General features: G+C 34.2%; 1 protein-coding gene across 1 annotated transcript; it reads left to right on the forward strand.

Moving 5' to 3' along the window:
• Positions 1–653: 653 nt before the first annotated feature.
• Positions 654–7,342, forward strand: LOC123550283 (uncharacterized). The gene is made up of 4 exons (XM_053545243.1): positions 654–922; positions 2,191–2,269; positions 5,434–5,564; positions 6,149–7,342. Exons 1-4 carry the CDS (start codon positions 673–675, stop codon positions 6,400–6,402), a joined length of 714 nt encoding a protein of 237 aa, XP_053401218.1. The 5' UTR covers positions 654–672; the 3' UTR covers positions 6,403–7,342.
• Positions 7,343–20,298: the final 12,956 nt, after the last annotated feature.

Here is a 20,298-nt window from a genome sequence, read left to right on the forward strand (position 1 = left end):
TTAATTATGAATTATTTAACTGTTATATAAAAATGGTACACTTTAAACTATTCTATAACTTATCATTTTATCTTTTAAAAAGACGGAAGAAGTTAGTAAGAAGACACTTTCATTTAACATTTAATTATCAAAACGCACCTGTGAGTAGAAACAATGCCTTGTTTTTATTATCTTTAAGTTGATATAGATATATTTGTCAAAGCAGTAAACTATGATGGAGTATTGTAAACATCAGCTTCGTATTGGGAGTAGAAATGATCTGCATTGTTTGTACGTGAATGTTTTATATAAATCAGTGTACCTTCTGTAGAGTTTTTTTTATTTGAATAAACAGAAGCATTAGCAAAGTAAACGAAATGTATATGAAATGGGCCACAACATGAGAAAACTTACATAGTGTGTTTGCGACCAGCATGGATCCAGACCAACCTGCCCATCCGCAGTCTTGTCAAGATCCATGCTGTTTGCTAACAGTTTCCCTTATTGCAATAGGCTTTGAAAGCGATCAGCATGGGTCCTGACCAGGCTGCGCAGATGCGCAGGCTGGTCTGGATCCATGCTGGTCGCAAACGCACAATGTTTTCTCATGGTGTTGCTCAAATAATAAGATGAAGCTGACACGCCTTTTGTAATGTAGTTGTTCCAGATGCGATCTTGTCAGTTAAACATCGGATGCGTACCTACAAAAGAGTCTGGAATATGGATAATGTAATACAAGATGCAGGATTTCTCACTCAAACCTTTGTACCCAGCCTGATTGCTTGTGCGAGATACTGTACTGAGGAAGGCAGCTGTTCTTCCTTCTTTTTCTCGGACGGTCAAGGTCAAAGTTTATGTCAACTACACGCTACAAATGTTTCAGCACTTGATTCGCATGCATCAAGTAATACAGTTTATTATGTAATGAATCAACCTGTACCAGGTATGTTGCATTGTATTTTCTATGATTCAATACATTTAAAATCACAACTGATGGTGACCCTTTACCATTAGTTCTTAAATTATTATGTCAACAAATATGTCAACAAATATGGCCTAAAGAGGTTGAGCAATGAAGTTGAGCCGAAGATGTTTTATTTTAGCTCGTACTGCAATTATTCTGATACTATGATTTCTATTGTATAAAAATATACGTAGAAATGTGCATCTAAGCGGTTTTGTATATGCACTTATATAAAAACCAAATATACCGTTATCATTCTGTTCTGCAACTGTAGGAAGTTGCAGTTGCAGGGAATTTTATTTCAATTTGAAGTCTTGCTATGTAAACGTCACAATTAAGTATCGTTGTTTTACACTGGCAAAAAGAGCTCGCGTGACTCTTTTCAAGGTCTTATTTTCAACTTGGGCAGGAACTTTTCCAACACAAATAACTTTAAAGTAGTGACCAAATAATTACCATTGGCAAGTTACGTATTTTTTGTATGCGATTTCGTGATTGGCCGGTTTTAACGGAAAACTTGTGTGCGTTGTGCTACATTTACGCCATCGCCTAACACTTATATGAGCCGCGCCATGAGATCCATGCTGTTCACTTTCAAAGTCTATTGCAATTAGAGAAACTGTTAGCGAACAGCATGGATCCTGACCAGACTGCGCGGATGCGCAGGCTGGTCTGGATCCATGCTGGTCGCAAAGCCACTATGTTGGTTTTCTCATGGCACGGCTCATATGTACTCGCCGTGACGGCCAATATAGCACATTTGCAAAATTGATTTTCAGTTTTAGTCATATTGAATACTTTGGAAAGAGGTTCATTATTTAGGTACTTTAGCCGTAACACTCTAGTGAATATACATTACATATCGAATAGCCCTTGTAATTGGTTCAGCACTATGAATGAATTCCATGTATATTTTGATCCAGTTATTTTTACATTTTCGCCTTGTGATGTTTTTTTTTTACTTCCGGTTAGCTCAGGGGTAATTGTATCAAGATGTCGTCCGCACGATTCTGGCGGAAACTTAAAACTACACCAAGAAAAGCTGCACTTATAAATCCATTTTGAAAAAAAATTGATGATGCCACCAAAATTATACAGAATACAATAAATTGATTTCCGGTACATTGCCTTAATAGTCTTTGCATCACCTTAAAGTGTTGTAAAATATTGTTGAATTACACCAGGAAAACCAATAAATGACGCAGAAAAATCGCCAATTATATTCCTTGCAAATTTTCTGTTTTAAGAAGTTACATTTGAATGCCCTACAAACAATGGAGGATGGGCAAAAGCTGGTCTAGCTGATGGGACAAGATCTATGTTCAAGTAAGAAATTCTTGATAACATGTTCTGTGGTGTAACATGGTCTAAGGTTCACACTACTAAACTACAGCAACAACAACAATAATTATTGTTCCCTTCTCTAACTACTATTTAATATTGCACTAAGTTCTGTGATAATATATACATCAATGTCTTTCTTCATAATTCTCTAACATAGAATTCCGGTTGGACATGCGCACATACAAATATTAAGGTAACCTACCTCCTTAAAACTATAGGTTCTGTATTACTATTTTCTGGACAATATATATATATAATTCAAATAGTGCGCCAAACGTAACGTCATACTTTGACGTCATACATATGTTTGTATACATTGATACATTGTTTGTTTGCCTGAAGAAGTATTTTAATACGAATTGCGTTGCAAACTTGAGTTGTCTTCTTTCTTTAACCACATTCTAACACAGTTCTCTAACATGTTCTCGGTTATTAACGTTTTCGACATAGATGCTTCAACGTTAATTGTCTCGGTCCTAATCTAACTTATTCATTTTGCGTGTATCGGACGGGCATACGTATTTAACCTGAGCACCAAAAGTGATACTGAAGTTCTATCTCAATACTTCTGCTTATAAAAGAAATGATTCGTGTCTTCAGTCATGCGACGTGATCAAAAGACCGGGTGTTTATAATTACTCTTGTCATTTATCAAGTTAGGCAGCTGTCAAAACGAGTGGTAAATTTGAAACATACGTTGCTGGACAATGTATAAACTTAGCGAAAAAATGTAACCTGTCAATTATTACACCTGACTAATTTCTAGACCGGAAAGCCAGTTGTGAAAAGGAATGCGAAATTTATTCTTCAAGTACATGACTTATTTCCGACCGAAAAGTTAACTGAAAAGAATGCTTAAAACTATCTGGTATAATGGATTCTTTTAAAACCATTATACCACAGTTCTAACTACACAATAAAGCTCGATTTAAATAATATGCTTATAGACCAGTTTTGAGACAAGACTAAGTGTCTGAAGTCATTCGCCCTTTCCTTTGATTCATGGTTTTAGTTGCCTGTTACGTGCTTAAAACACCGACCCCAAGAAAACGGGTCAGGTAAACTGACAGTAGTTGTTAAATTAACGAATGTTGACAGAACAATTACTACTCAAACAACAAAAACAAACAGAAAAACATCAACATTGAAACAGTAAATGCGTTTTTATTTCGATTCATTTTTATTCTTTCAATGTAATGACATTTAAAAGCTCATAATAACTTTGCTTACAATTTGGCTGCCACAATTAAGTAACGAGCATGAAATACATTATTGTGATGTTAAATCTTACTTTCGATAATTGTTTTCTCATTTATTTGTCAAAAGTTTGAATATATGGTTCAGTTGGTAGGAAGTACAATAATTATTGAATTTATTGTTGTTAATTACTTCCCTTTGTGGCGCTGATCGTATAAGAACATGTGCAATATTGAAAGTAGTACTTTTTTAACCCTTACCCTGCTAAATATCTAAAATGGACCGGTCCATCATTCAATTTGGGCCATACCACTTATTATTCAAAAGGGTGTTCACTGAAAAATTACTGACTGAATAGCGAACAGTGCAGATCATGATCAGACTGCACGGATGTGCAGGCTGATCTTGGTCTGCACTGGTCGCAAAGGCAAAATCACTTGCCGCCAGCAGGCTAAGGGTTAACCATGTCATTATGCATACTTTCTTTTCTAACAGCAAATTTATACGTATTTAACAAAAAATTAAAAGCTTTTTAGGACTTTGATATGACAACACGCTTTTTAGTGCCTCGTTCTAAGCATTCCAAACGTAATTACATCACCTTATGAAACGAAGAAAGAGTTGATACTATATATAGCATTGTTATACCTCAAAATGGTAGCAACGGATTTTGGTAGTCACTACCAAAATAAATTCGGCCGAGTTTTGGGAGCGACAAAATGCGTTGCAAGGGTACATATGATGTGTTAAGGATAATAGAATGGAACGTATTTTGGTAGATTTTATGGTGGCTGATTTCTGCCAGTGTCGTTCTGGCGCCCCCGCCATAACGAAAGAACAACGTTTTCCTCTTTTCGCGTTGTCTCGTTCTGGCGCCCCCGCCATAACGAAAGAACGACGTTTTCCTCTTTTGGCGTTGTTTCGTTCCCTCGTTCTGGCGCCCCCGCCAAAACGATATAACGAAGAATGCAACGCGACAGAACGACACTTATAAACCGCGCCCTAAAAAACGTCGTCTTGGCGTTCTGTCGTTCTGGCGCCCCCGCCACAAACGACGGAACGAAACAACGCCAAATGTGAAAATATCGTTCTGGCGCGTTCAGAATGACAGAACGACACTGGCAGAAATCAGCCACCATAAGATTTTTCTACATCAGGGGCTGTGCTCATTTTTACATTACACAAAAAAGAGAGAGGTAAAAGGAGAGAATGTCTCCTATAAAAATTGTGGGGGAGGGGGTTCGGAGTTTCCCTCCCCAGATATAGTTTTCGTATAAAAACAACCAATATGTAGATTCCTGAGAGTGTGAAAGGGGCCATAAAACATCTCACATTAACATAAATGGTAAATAAATTCTGTGCGTGTTTTAGGGGTCTAAGATAAATATTTCCGGCAAAAAAGATTTTTTCTCTTGAAAGGTGGGGGGTTTCGAGAGTCCACCGCAGATATATTTGAAAAACAGCGTAAAAGAATCTCAGTTTGAGAAACCTGTCATAAATAGTTGTGCCAAGTTCTTTCAGTATCTCTCGATGTATGTCAAAGTTAGAATTGCATTGACCTCTGTTCCAATGGTCCATTTTGACTGAATCTAGGGCGGCCGTTATATTTTCAAGGTCAAAAGGTTAAGATCGGATGAGCGACTAAGTTCCATCATAACTCTCTTTGAAATAATATTACCCATTCTTCCCAAATAATCTTTTCGTAAATCATGAGATTATTATTAATATCGTTTTGCGTTGGATGTGTACATATCCAACGCATTCTGGTACTACATTTTTGTAAACTACCAAATTGCGTTGAGTGTAACGCATTTTGGTCGTGACTACCAAAACTCGGCCGAATTTTGGTAGTGACTACCAAAATGCGTTGCTACCATTTTGGGTGCAACATAGCATATACTAAGTATAATTTGTGCATATACCAGTATTTTATTACGTTTATATTTCAGACTGTTTGCAAGTACTGATGTTACTCAAGCCCATGCTGCTGCCAATTGTAATAGTATGGGGGCGCACTTGCTAAAAATTGTTACCGTTGAAAAACTGGACTTCGTACGCAATTATCTAACACAATGTGCAGGTAGATTTATCCTATACCTTTCCATGCGTATGTTTATATATAGTTATCTTTATTCACATGTCAAAAACATACACATTCTAAGAAAGGGACTCGATGAATAGTAATGCCCCTGTCTTAATTTTATACTGGTTACAAATAAGTGAGTCAGCAAATGTAATAAATAATTTCTTTGGCTTTTCTTCATAACAAATACATTTGTCTCAATTTTTAACTTTGATCACAGAATGTATGCACGCTCAACAGTATGAAATTTTGACTCGACTGGTAATGAAATAATTTGATTTCTGTTTCCAACTACACATTACCGTTTAAGGTTGTGGGCCAGCGATGCCAATCGGCAAATTATTTATTCTCCGTCACTGTGCGATTGCTGACAAACTCCGGCCATACACGCGTTGAGCTACATTTACCTCCGACGATTGCCTAATTGCCTTACGAAAACACGGAAATTCCCGAGTGTCAATACGGATTTACTAACTAAAGTTATTACATTCAGATTATCATTCAAAAGTTATGATAAAAAAACTGATGAGATTTATTTCTATCTAGTTCTATGATGTTTATTGATTTTACAAATTTAACAGATGTGAAAGGTCACGACTACTGGGTTGATGGGAGCAATGTTGGTGCCTCTGACTACTCTGCCAGTGATGCATATAAGACAGCGGATGGTGAAGTGGTCCCGTTGATTCAGAATGCCTTCTGGTACCAGGGAAGCCCTAGCAACCCATCCTTGGAAAATTGTATCCAAGTATCGCAGACGAATTCCTACTATCTCGACGATTGCCAATGTGTGCAGCCTGGAATAAAACACATATGTGAAAAGTCAGCGGCCTAATTTCTGAAGCTCATGTCGAGCTTGTCTATTGTCAGCTTATACCTACGTTAAACATTAGCTGTAATATATACATGCATTTTAAAGATTAAAGAAAAACTAAAAATTTTCAGCAAATTAAAAGAAGACGATAGATGTCGGTCAGTTATTTAAGGATTTCTCAAAGCAATAACACGAAAACAACATATTAGCAATAGAACATTTTATTCCGGGTCAACGTTTCAACCTACAAACGAGTTGCACCAAAGGGTATCAAACAAACCTGCACATTTCTATATAGGAGCGAGGAAATGGAAATTCATCATACTCGGTTACGCAACGAGTGCAATTCCCTAAACTAACACTTACACAGGAAAAGTATTTGTCCCTCACCTCTCTGTCATAGTAGCCTTATAGAAAGTAACCATAATTTCTTTTTTGAATGTCCACTTTACACAAATGTCAGAGCTTTGTTTTTCCAAAAAATCTCTAACCTATGTACAATCACGCTCTATAAGTTGTTGCATGGTGATCCAAATCTTAGTGAAAACACTAACACTGAAATATTTATCGCTGTTCAAAATTTCATAAGGGACAGTAGACGCTTTCCATGAGACAACATATAGGATCTGCTTCCCGCATTCGCTAATCCAAATCAAATCTCATCGTCATTCCTTTCATACTTCTTATGAAAATGTATTTGATCGTTGTTAAAATCATATTTCAAACATTATATATTTGACCGTCAGATGTATAAGTAATTTCACTTCAATAGGGAGAAGAGCTAGGCTTTCGGCCGTATCCCTTTTCAGATTGATTGTATAATTGTTAATGTTAATATCTCTGTTGTAATCATACCAATTTGTTTGAAATAAAATATGTTTAAACTAAACAAAAATGTTACTATTTCAGTAGTATTTAATAAGTGGCAGAAAAGGCCGCGTGATATCAGGCACATCGACTGATGAGCAAGCAAGCGCATGTTTTCATCAATAAATTGACTAAAACGGCAATTGTAGATTGCGGACTTGTGAATATAGGAATAACGCTACGCAGTAATGGGCAAAACCTAGTTCACGCTGTAAACGGACCTAGCAGATTTTAAACCGACATAGCTGTAACACAATGTAAACTGACTACTTCAAACCGAGTTCGGGTTTAACAGACTATACAACCATCGGATAACTTTAAACTGACCTAGTAGCTTACATCACTATCGCTACAGAACACCAACCAATGTGTTGTAACATTACCCCCGTTTAGTTATATTATGACAAAATACATTATCAACTCAAAGTTTAATCGGAGTTAGGCGGAAGCAGTTGGTAGAGATGGTACCTAGAAAATTCTAATTCATCTTTACAGGTTATTTTCGGTGTGAAGTGATAGCTAAATACACCAAACTACTAGATATATTTATCCTTTTCCTCCTTTCCGTGTAAAATAAAAATGTTTGATATCTTTGACCTTCTAAATTTATCTGAAGCAAAATGGACAAGTTTGTATCGACAGTTTTTCCCCAATTATAGTTAATATCAAAAGTCTAAACAGCTAAATCAATTCAGTATAGAATAGTGCACGTTTGATCTACTTCCAACACTTTGAAAAGAGCCTAATATACTGATTTTCTTTTGTCTTTAAGAAAATTCATAATCTAAGACTAGCCAAGGGTCTTAAACTCATGAAAAAAAAATGAAAGAGAATGACATGTTCTTTATTATAAGCTTACCAAAACCAAATCAAAACTTGAACAATTATATGTATGTTTACACAATAATAGGTACATGTTTTATACAATATAAATGTCTATAATTTTGATATGCTTTTGGTATGCATAGCTTAATTAGTCACAGCTTTAGTAACCATACACCCCTAATAATTAAACGACTGACTGTGCTTTTTTCTTTTCTCATATTCATGAATAATTTGTGAATATGGTATATATGTACTCCATAGAATTTATTTCAAAAAGGTACCTTACCAAAATGAAATATTTATTTGTCTATTTAAAAATACTTGTTACAATAATAACATGTTAATTTAACGTTACACATTTATTTTTAAGTTAACATGAATAGTTTGTTAACACAACAGTGTCTACTCCTATGTCATATATGTATACTGTACTAGTTTTAAACAGGACAACAGTTATTTAGAAATCTGAAAGAAGTACAGTAGATTCCAACTCTAAATTTTACTATTTAGCTAAAAGTTATTTCCCAAAAAGACGTCTTTCCTTACTTTAATATCTATTGACTATTGCTACTTTTGATACTGATTGTTAGTTTACAACTATAAATATTTGAATTCTTCTTAGAACAGAAGAATTTTCATAACATCTGGTAATTCTACCGACAAATCAAGTCAGATTTGCCCTTGTGGTTTCGTTTTCGGTCAAGGGTAGATCATCTGTACTTGACATCAGAATAGATAGATTTTCTATATTTTTTTACTAGCATGCAACTGCCAACTTGAACTTAGATAAAGTACGTCACTTACCCTTTCTTGATAGTTAGCCTAAATCGCAAGCTGACGGCAAAATTCCAACTGCGAAATTGAGATTGCTGTCCTTTTCAAAGATTTTAAATTTAAACTCCACAAAATGACACAATTGCTGAGAATTCTATTTATTAATATCTCTATCCACATTAACACCATTTTGTGACACTGAATTTGGCCCCTCTTAATCACGGAACACTGTTTTACTGGTAGACCACGTGTGAGGGACATTAAAAGTGAATTAAGCAGGCTTATTCTCAAAAATCACACGGTCAATGATTATGATACATTAACTTATATGTCTGACCTAGTAACATATTCACGGTCATTATAATTCTACACAGAAGCGCGTGCAAATATCCTAACCAATCAAAAACTTAGATACTGAGTGAGGTAATAAAATTTTCTAATTATAGACTAGGTTACGATGCACTAAAATCATGAATAGATTCTGAACAAGATGAAACTTAAATGCCGATTCCTTCACCTTTTTAAATAAAAGTTGTCCTCTACTGATCACGTGTTTTTATTATTATTATTATTAATGAACTGTGAATCTTATGTTTATGTTACATTATGTACATACTGAGAATTTAATAATAAAACTAATAACTGAAAGAAGTTATTAAAGATTTTACAATGTAAACAATCCCTATCATCATTTTATCATCAATATTTTCCACTCATGAATGCACTCAATTCAGGCGATAATTTGTAAATGAGAGATTTTCAAGCTGTGTAATGAGTTTAAGTGGTAAATTAATGTGAATATTAAGTTACCTTGTTTACAACAATAGACAAAATCGTAAAATTAAATATTTTCCATGTTTCTTTCAGCTTTTTTCGATTTGTTGTAAGAAAAACAATGTTCGTGTTAATATAGTTATGTCCAAAGAATGTCGAATTGCTTACAAATGCATAAATACACAGAAATTGCATAACATCTCATTACCTATCTACTACCTTGAAATATTGCAATTACTTTTGATAATAGTTACATTACACTATATGCAGATACGCTCTTCTAAACAGTCAGAGAAATGCTTCAAAATGAGTTATGTTCAAGGAACACTTTCAAAATGATTAATTGAAACGATAAATATAACAATAGTCTACCTATACGATTATATTGCAATTTCTTATTGTTGGATATACATTTTACATTTTAATATATCAAATTTCGTGTAAACCAAGTCATCATCATTGAGAACAAAAATTATCTTAAACTAAAAAGCCACAACTTAAATATCTAAGGTAATGTTTTTTTAATGTCGTAAAATTTCTTGAACGGAATTTATGCATTATTTTTTTTTAGATGAATGCACTACTAAATTTACTAGCAGGGCCTCAGCAAAACTTATAAAATAAGTGTCAGTGTAAGCCATGAGAAAGGTGTTCATGTTGTATATCCAATACAAAGAGGTTTAAATATATGTAGGCCATATTTTGTCTGCCTGTTCAGTTGTTGGGAAAAGGACCTAAGTATATAGTTTTTCTTTCATTTTTGACCACTGTTTTATGTTGGCTTCCGTTTATCGTCAGTTCAGTATTGTTCCCCTTTGATTTGCATGGGGTAGTTACCACCTCTACAGTTAGAATAAATTTATTGTGTAAATGATAATTTAACTAGCTAAGCAGCATTGTGACAAAAGCCTACCGTTACCAAGGAGAATTATGACCATTATCACCCCTAGTACAGCGAGCTAAAATCTACAAGATTTCAAATATAACTGCAAAAACTGCCTCATCTACTCAAATGTTAATCTTAAACAAACGTAACTCGGGCAAATGGAGGATTGTGACCACAGCCACCTAAGTTAACAAGGAGCATTGTGACCATAGTCACTCATTTTATAGCAAGCTTACACATATCACAGAAGTAAATTCACTTTAAGCAAATACACATGGTACTCGAAGTCGACTTGAGATCCTTATCAACGCTACAGAATCCTACAAGTTACAATATTTAAGGTAATGTGCACCACCTAACGATTTTCAACGGACTGTAATGAAATTTTGCCAAAGTTCATGATATTTCCGATTTAGAAGTATTTTTTCCAGTTCTCTGTTATTCTCCATTTTGCAGCTGTAAATCTTCAAACGTGACCATTAACGTCATTTTTTCAGCAGAGCGCAAAATGACGTACTTGACAGGTTTTTAGTAGCGTTTACCCCCAGTACTCCCAGTAAAAATATCGACGTTTTTATACTTACATTGTATTTCGTAAATAGGTAAAAGTGTTTTATCTTACCACTATGCATTTATCAGGCCGATATCTGCCTGCCGTGTAAACTTGAGGTTTATTCAGTCAATGCAGGTTTATACCGTCAATGCAACTGACGGACTACTTTTTCAAGTATATGTGCTATAGGCAATGTAAACTGGGCCAAGAGCTCGAAGCTCAAACACTTAATCATTTTATGAGGACAGCCACGGTAAAATTTAAAAAAAAAATGGTTCACTCTGTCCTCGTAAACCGCCATACGGAATGGTACGGTGACAGCTTTTAAAGTCTGTGTGAATCGACCTTGACTTTGTGTATTTTAGCGTTCACTCATTTTTAGTTAGACATTTACACAAATAACCAGATTTAAGCAGTCGTTTATTGTAATTATTGGATCTAAACCATTCATGGTGGAAGGAATTTCATTACAATACATTGTCTTGTACGAAAATGGAGTAAGTTTAAGACTGCGGGCATTTGAATTCATCTCAAGCGTGGTTTTCGGCTGTAATTTATCCGAGTCAAAACCATTCTGTTTGTTTTGTACGCGAATGCCCTGTTAGCACCGATGATTTATGATACACAGAACTTCAGAAGTTAAAGTATGAGGTACGAAATAATGTGTATGTAAGAACATTTTATTATCATGCACTCAAGCGTAGTCAAAAGTGTTAATGATACAAACAAACATTGAACTTATGGTTTATAAAATTCATTATCAAAATTAATATTTTATGTTTTCTTACTTATGGCTTCCACCCGTCCAATTTACCATCGAGAAGACTAGTGTAGTACTTTTCAACTTGATCATTATTAAGAAAGTACATAACCTATTTTTCAAATATATTCACAAGGCAATTATTTTTAAAATGCTTTAAAAAATTTGAATTATTGAAAAATAAGTGCAATGAATGTTTTTTATTTTCTCTTTGAAGCTACTCAAAAATGTAATACAAACAGTGAGACCTAGTTCAAAATGTAATTCAATCAATAATGCAATTTTTAGTTCTTCTTATTTGGTGACCCGAAATGAATATTCCCTAAGATAGTCATAATGTAGCGTATCCAGTGACATCTTGATTGGAAATTTTCTAGGTCAAAATCGCTTTCATATCTTAGGATATTATTTAATAAATGTAAAAATATAGTTAATTTTGCAAGTAATATTCTGTCAGTAAATTTTTTTGTTTGTGCTGTATTTATGAAAATTGAAAATCATTTCCAACTTTCTATGTTACGAGTTTCACCGCCGAATTTGTTTTTAAAGAAAATGTCTTTTCCGCCGAAAAAATCACGAATGAATTTATGAGTTTTCAAGCGAGCGGCACTTTCTACTTTCAATCGGCGGCCGCCATATTTGTTTACATTACAGGTCAAGAACATTGAAATACCTACATAATGTATGAAATTATGACATAAACAGTTAAACAACATTGTCAATTTTTAAACAATATTGACGTATGGTTAACAATGCATATCAAAAGTCATATTTAACTGAACATCTCTACATATTTGTCCTTCCCTTTTAAAGAGTAGTAAAAATACATGGCAACTTTTCTAATTAAATTCAGATTTTCGTCTGACATCAAAGCATTAAACTCTTCTAGAGTTGGATATTGAAAATAATACAGGTAGATATCTCGTACGAATATCAGCATATAAAGGGCATGATAACATGAAATGATACAGTTTCATAATACAGACATATACGATGTTATAATGTCTACCTTTCTCTATCATTAAACAATGTGAGGAGCTACGGAATCTTGCCATACAGTTTCTAAATTTCTCAACATCTATAGCAGTAATAAATTTCTCAACTACAAAACAGTATTTATCGCAACAATAGTACTTCAGATTACTAATGTCTCTACTCCTTGACTGCCAGTTTTGTATGAACTGGTCTTTTAAAGTTTGAACATATTGAATTAAAAATAACCTTTAGTTTGCAACATTTTTTTGTTTCCCATACATATCCAAACCCATTGCTGTATAAGTTACGCTTAACATCAGTAAACCAGTGTTCATACCCTATATTGTCATAATACATAAGCATTTTTCATAATAAAATCTTGTATATCTATCTTCGGGAAGATTAAGTAATCTTAACCAATATTTAATACATTGTTTTGAAGCATGAATGTGCATAAGGTATCTCCCTGTAACCCCAAGTACAGCGTCATTACATGCAGTGTTATAGACATTCAGAAATCGTTTACAGGCATACATCTGTACTGTTTCTATGCATTTTGTTTTAAACCCAAAAGTTGGGAACCATATAACATAAAGGATGCAATTTTCGAATCAAATACTTACGAAAAGTTTTAGAAACATGATAAATGTTGAAGAGAAATAATGCTTAAAAAGTTGTATAAATTTAACTCATATTGATAATCGTATAAGAATGAAACATAAAATTTAAGTAAAACATTGACAATTTCTATTCAAATTCAAATTTGTGTTTAATAAAATTAGCATTTTGCTGCATCCTGCAGTTCTACATATTCTGTTTACAAGTTCACTCAATTACTCGTTTTTTTCTTATTTTTGAAAATACATATTTACTAAACGGGAAAGTTTAAAGACTTTTCAACAATGTCTGAAAGCAAGTTCTTCAAATAAAGCTTAAAAGTTTATAAGATTTAAACTTCATATTTAAAAACGTAAAGAATGTAAACATAAAATTAATATGTTTACGTGTATTAACAGTACTAAGCATAAGGTTTACATAGTACACACTTTATTACATGTATAGATAAACACAGTATAAATGTGTACTACCACTACAAAAACTGGGTGATTTTTTTTAGCAATCAGCTGTTACTTTATGGCCTTCAATTATAAATGCAGCTGTATATGCAAATTTGATTTATATTTTCAGTAAAGTTAGATACATTTGATGAGGAAGATTTTATACATTTGAAGTACAAATGCAAAGACGAAATATTTTAGTGAAAGATGGCCATTAGATATCTTTACTTTATAACAACAAAAATTAATCAAAGCGCTGACTGCACAGAAAGGTTGAAACCTACATTTGATGTGTAAAAATCCAACAAACCACACTTCCATGAAACAGTATAATTCAAACCATTTGCATATTACTTTAACGAAAAAATCGTCGAGCCACTCCGAGAAATTACTTGACGGAACTCCGAGTCGAAATTATACAGGTAACACTATTATGATTTCCGGTATTTTATGGCCACTCCGCGCGACTCCCGAGTCTGTAATAAACAACTAATCGGTCATTTCGAGTGCACGAAACTCCGAGGCAGTATTCCCTTACCTTGACGGAATTTTTATATAATTAGCTTGTTCTTTTTACTGTTTTAAATTTATGAAGTTCGATATTGAAATAATTTCTGACTTTGTGAATTAGATTTAGAAATAAAGTTATGTAACTGCACTAAATTAAGCATAATTTATAATTAGATAAACTTTTAAAAAACAACCGCTAAAAGTTAATTGTTAAATATGATGTTGAAATATTTTCTGACTAGGCTATTTGAATTACAAATAAATTATGTAAAATGGACTAAATTTAAGAATTATATAAAACTGAACAATCTTTCAAATAACTGGCGTTAAAGAATAGTGAGTTGTTAAATAGCATATTATAATAATTTCTGACAGTGCGAGTTAAATTCAGAAAAATTTTTGTAAATTGAACTAATCAAGAAATACATAAAAAAGATAAACTTTGAGATAATGGCAGTTAAAGAATAGGGATCTTTTTTTTGAAAATAATTGGGGAAATGATTAATTTTCATTATGTAAATGGTCTTTCATGTATTCATTCGGAAAAAATATAAAAGGGGAAAAAATTGCTACCGTATCCACTCAAAAAGTCATAAAATGTTTTAAATGTAAAATAAAAAGACACTTTTATAACTATTCATAAATATTTTATTAAGGCCTGTCACTACGTAAAATATAACTGTCTTGCTCCGTGTAATCTGAAATGTTTCTTTGAAGGTAATCGAAGACCCAATTAAATTTGTATAGGTAATTATTTATTCGTCGCGGAGTCACTCGAAGGAATTGCGTCAAGTGACTCGGTGCGTATTCCGCTAATTGGATCTCATCTCGAGTCACTCCGAGTATTTCTTTCGAGTGACTTCGCATAAATCCTCGGAGTTAGCGAAATTCCTTGACGGAAACTGGCTGACTCGAAGAAACTTCGTGTCAGAGCCTTGGTACTCGTTTTGGCCATCCTCCGAGGATCGAGAAGAATGGGTTTTCCGCGTGAGCTGATCTGTACTAGAAAGGTCAAATAAAGCTTATGCACTCATTTGTTCGGTACGTAGAGAGCAGGACCGATGCAGAGAGAGGGAGGCAAGGCGCTATGTAGCCAAACTACGGGAGAGATCACGTTCTCGACATTAACTGTAAATCATGATGTGCTTCAGACTAAGAGACTCATATAATTGTTTGTAATTTCATAAATAAATAGTTTATACTGTGCTATTTCTTTATATGTTTGTGTATAATTTTATTATAATAAACATTTAGCAGGGGGTGGATGTGGAGCCTAGGTGACCATGGCCGTTTTTGGACGTAGCCAAAATAGTAATATGGTACTCTGTTATGGTTTTCGAATCCGGTCTTAAGGCTTATCCGAATTTGTGCAACTTGAAATGTTATTTTCGACTTATTTTCCGCTTACGGTGTTAACACGCTGTTTCTGCATAGTTTACCTGATGAACAACGTACAGACAGATGAACATATTGTCATTTTTAACGCTAGTTGTCTCTGTCAGTCCATTTGATAAATATTCATAACTTCTCGTAGATTTTGCGGGTACAGTGGCTGGAAATGTTGGTGTTTACGACATTCCATCTTTGAGTAACCCCTTCCGGTAGTCGGTAAAACTTATAGATCAGGCCAGAAATTACGAATTTTATTACAAATAATTATTTTTGTCTTGCATGTGTTTAAAAGATTTATTTTAGGTACAGCACAAGTTATTTAGAGGTAGGATCGACCCCGAAAAACTTGTGGAGCAAGTGCGCTGACGATTTGACGATAGTAATGGCGGAAGAGCCGAGACCTTGAGTTCCAGCAATTCTGACCGACTTTCCTGCAAATCCAGCATCGCATGATATATAACGAAAAGCGCGCCTTGGATCTACCTCTTCCACGCTTTGGAAACATTCATACAAGTTAATTCATAAGATTTTGTGATTTTTAAGTTATTTTACACTAGTACTCGGAACAGGATCATTTCGAAAGTGAAAGTAAGGATGGCGTTTGATGTTTGGATTCAAGTTGGAGTTTCTGGAGTTCAGTTAAGTTATTTCTTGTTTTGAATTTCTATTTTTCTGTTTTGTTTTAATATCTTGTACAAAAACATGGCGGACGATGATTATGTATCCTGAAGATTGATGACAGTTTTTGGACTATTTTGTTTATACGGCGGGTGTGATGCGGTCAGCCAATCAGAATGCTCAGCGCCGACGACGTTTGTTTTTGTTTATGTTTTGCAAAATCATGTTCTTCTTTCGTTTTGACGGATAGACAGAAGGAAATACTGTGATGATCCTGGGAGTACTGTCAGCTGCCGATCGTTATGAAAACTTGTTACTTCAATAATTTTTACAGTTCTGTTTATATTTTGTGTTGCTGATATTGACTGATTCATGAATTAACTTGATGTAAAGAAATGATTATTTAACTATGCATAAAAGATGAATGTTTAGCCTAACTGATGTTTTTATCTTTATGTACTGGGCGATATGCGGGTTATGCTCGTGTCCTCCCCTTTTCATTTTCATCAAGTGCTGAATTATACTTGAGAAACTTAGATTCATTTATAAGATGCTGAATTCCAAGATACAGATTTAATACTTAATTTCGCATGAAACTTTGCATGTATTTTAATTACCTGGGCAGTGGTATATGAGTGTCTCACTCATCTCACTCTCATATTTGCAGTTTGCACAGCTTAGATGAGTAATGCTCATCTTTGTGCCTCCTTATGTCCATGATCGAGGACCTAGATCCTGACCAGTCATTTAAAAGTTCTGGTAGAACAAGGGATACAGAACAGTACAGAACAGAACAGACAAATATGATTTATGAATCTTACGTGTACATTTTTTTGAGAATATTTTTCAATATGTACTTCATCCCTCATGTCTCTCATTCTTTAGGTGGTATATTATAGGTATATCGGGGATTTATGGTACGGCTCCTTAGGTAAAATTGCTTAAGTAGCCTTGCATGAACTAGGATTTGAACCGCGCATTTTTTTAATGATTGTTTTTAAGTTCATCGTCCCTGGACCTCGACAATATTTCTTATATTTTTTTTATAATGGGTTTAATTTTACAGTTGGTTATAAAATAAAATAATAAAGAAAATGAAATTGTTCTTTTATGTAGGTCAAATGTAACGTGGATTTCTAATTTTAGAAATAACTGTAGTTCCGGTTTAAAATTAAGGCGCGGGAAAATCCCGTTAGCCACGCCTCTTCCAAAAACGTTGTTCATAGGAAATGAACGTCAGAATTTCCAATGGAAAAGAATAGGGCGAATGTAAATATATTCTATTATAACATCCAACAATTTAACCGGAAAGTATACTGAATGTCAGATGTTTATGGTCTACAAGTCTTCTCTATAAAACACATTTTCACCATGTGGAAATAGATCGTACTGGTAACTTACAAAGGATTGCGGATTTAACATATGTTTTTTTCTCTTTAGTTTTATATAATATACGATCTGGCATTAAATGACACCGATTCAAAGCAACAATACGTAACATTGTAATTTGACATGTATTTGCTACATACGTGAAGTATCTTGAAAGATAAAATGTGACCAATATCATTTCGACTGAGCTTCGTATCACAAGTTATCACCTTCCTCATCACCGTCAAGAGGTAATAACTGGAGATGAGTAAAACTGAAAAGAAACCTTTTAATAACTAACTTGAAAACGCTTATACAGTCGAATGTACTTAACTGCATCCAGAAGTAAATATAGTTGTACAGAATGTGGTCCCCCACCCCACCCCTTGTCCCTGGTTAATAAAATTAAAAAAGTAGAAAACCACAGGTCGCCCAACACGATATAAACGAAAATGTTACAGGCTCGGTTTGATGGAGTCTGTTCATGATGAATTTAATAAATTAGTTCCCTTATTTAAGTAATTATATAGGGAATATTTGTTTGTTACAATATAAGAATTGTCTCTCTTATCGGTGGATATATATTTCGACAAATAAATTTTCTTTTCATTTTGTGCTAATTTGTGAAGATAGCGAATTTTCAGTTTATAACATGCTAAAATATGACCGATCTTTTGTTATTTACAGTCCATTATATAGGTATTGTACCGATACCTCTCTATACACACGATATTTTTTCTATAAAAATCCATTATTAACCTGTAACTGTCCATTCTTAAAATAATGGATACTGTAAGAATGGACAGTTAGCTGGTAATGGATTATGTACAGTATCAAACTCGAACGTGTGGGTACAGGAATCTTCATAAATAAGTTTCGAAATAGCTGCAAAATAAGAACATCTGAAGAGGGACTTTTGACTTCATCAAAATCGGCACCCTAATTATCAGAATGCTGACTAAATTTAAGTTAAATTATGAAAATCAAAGAAAAGGCAAACGCAGATGCAGAAAAATAGTTTTAATCTTAAGCTGTCAGAAAATAAAACTACCCATCCTTTTAAACTCCCCTTGATAACCATAGAAAACCTGCTATGGCATGTTCGGACGAGAATAGCTGGAGATACGCAAAGAAATGTACAAAACATTTTGCTGTGTATAGCAAGTAAGCAGTAGCAGTGAGAAGTACAAAAACATGAATTTGGCAATAGCAATGACAGTATATAGTAGCAGTAGCAAAAGCGTGAAATTTACAGTAACATTAGCATTAGCATCAGTAGCAGTAACAAAATTGTAAAAGTGGCTGAAGCAGCAGTTACAGCAGTAGAAAAATGAGCAGTAGCAGTAGCATTAAAATATTTGTGAAAAATTGGAAGAAAGAGTAGCAGTAGCAAACATATGAAACAGGCAAATGTGTAACTGGCAGTAACAGTAGGAGCAGTAGCAAAAATGTGTAACTGACATTAGCAGCAGTTGCAGTAGGAAATTAAGCAGTAGTAGTAGAAAAAAAATCTTTAAAATTACAGTAGAAGCAACAGCAGTGGCAGTAGGAAAAATATTTAATTGGCAATAGCAGTAGCAAAAATGTGATATTGACAAAAGCAATACCAACAGTATTAGAAGCATAAAATATATTGTTAAATTGGCAGTATCTGTAGCAGTAATAAAAGGTTAAATGCAACAACAATAGTAACAGTAGGTACGGCTCTACTTCTAATTGCTCACTGACACTACTACTGTTGATACTGCTACTGCTCAATGCCACTGCTACTTCTGCCCACTGCTTCTGTTGTAACTGCTATTGCCAATTTCACATTTCTTCTATTGCTGTTCCTGTTTCTATTGCTGCTGCTGCTAACTACTACTATTGCTTCTGCTTCTGCTGCTCACTGTTACTGCTACCGCTACTGTTACTGCCATCTTCACGTTTTGATACTATTGCTACTGCTGTTCTGTTATTGCTCATTGCTAACTCCGATACTGCTACTACTGCTATTAATAATGATGCTACTACTACCACATATACTGCTACCGGCAATTTCGTGTTTTTGCTACTGCTAGCCCTGATAATGCTACTCTTGGTTTTATAATATTTGTTACTGCTACTGTAAATTTCATACTTTTGCTACTGATACTGCTGCTTTTGCTACAGCCAATTCACATGTTCTATTACTTGTGCTTATGCTTATTCTTCTACTACTACTGCAACTGCCATTTTTACGGTTTTTCTCCTTCAAAAGCTTCTGTTTATTTGTCTACTGCTACTGCTGCTTCTGCTTCTGTCAAGTTCACAGTTTGCTGTTTCTGCTACAAATTTTGTCACGATTTTTCTACCACCACTGCCAATTTCTCGTTTTTGCTATTGCAGCTACTGCTACCGCCCACTTCATATCCGTATTTCAAATACTGTAGATCTAGCTTTCCCATACAGTGTGCATGTAAAACTGGTTAACGCTTTTGCCGTACCCGGCTGTTGAAATATGTTATTTTAACATCTTACTAAAATGAGAAAAAGGGGACACATTTCTTAAATTTTTACAACACGTTCCGGTATTACT

Source organism: Mercenaria mercenaria, chromosome 6, assembly GCF_021730395.1.
Source record: "Mercenaria mercenaria strain notata chromosome 6, MADL_Memer_1, whole genome shotgun sequence".
NCBI lineage: Eukaryota > Metazoa > Mollusca > Bivalvia > Venerida > Veneridae > Mercenaria > Mercenaria mercenaria.

What these genes read in the sequence shown, in the direction of transcription:
- LOC123550283 (XM_053545243.1), top strand. Translation starts at nt 673, where the DNA reads ATGCGTACCTACAAAAGAGTCTGGAATATGGATAATGTAATACAAGAT. An exon ending in GGGACAAGATCTATGTTCAA is followed by an intron (nt 2,270 to 5,433) that starts GTAAGAAATTCT and finishes TTTATATTTCAG; the next exon opens with ACTGTTTGCAAGTACTGATG. An exon ending in TTATCTAACACAATGTGCAG is followed by an intron (nt 5,565 to 6,148) that starts GTAGATTTATCC and finishes CAAATTTAACAG; the next exon opens with ATGTGAAAGGTCACGACTAC.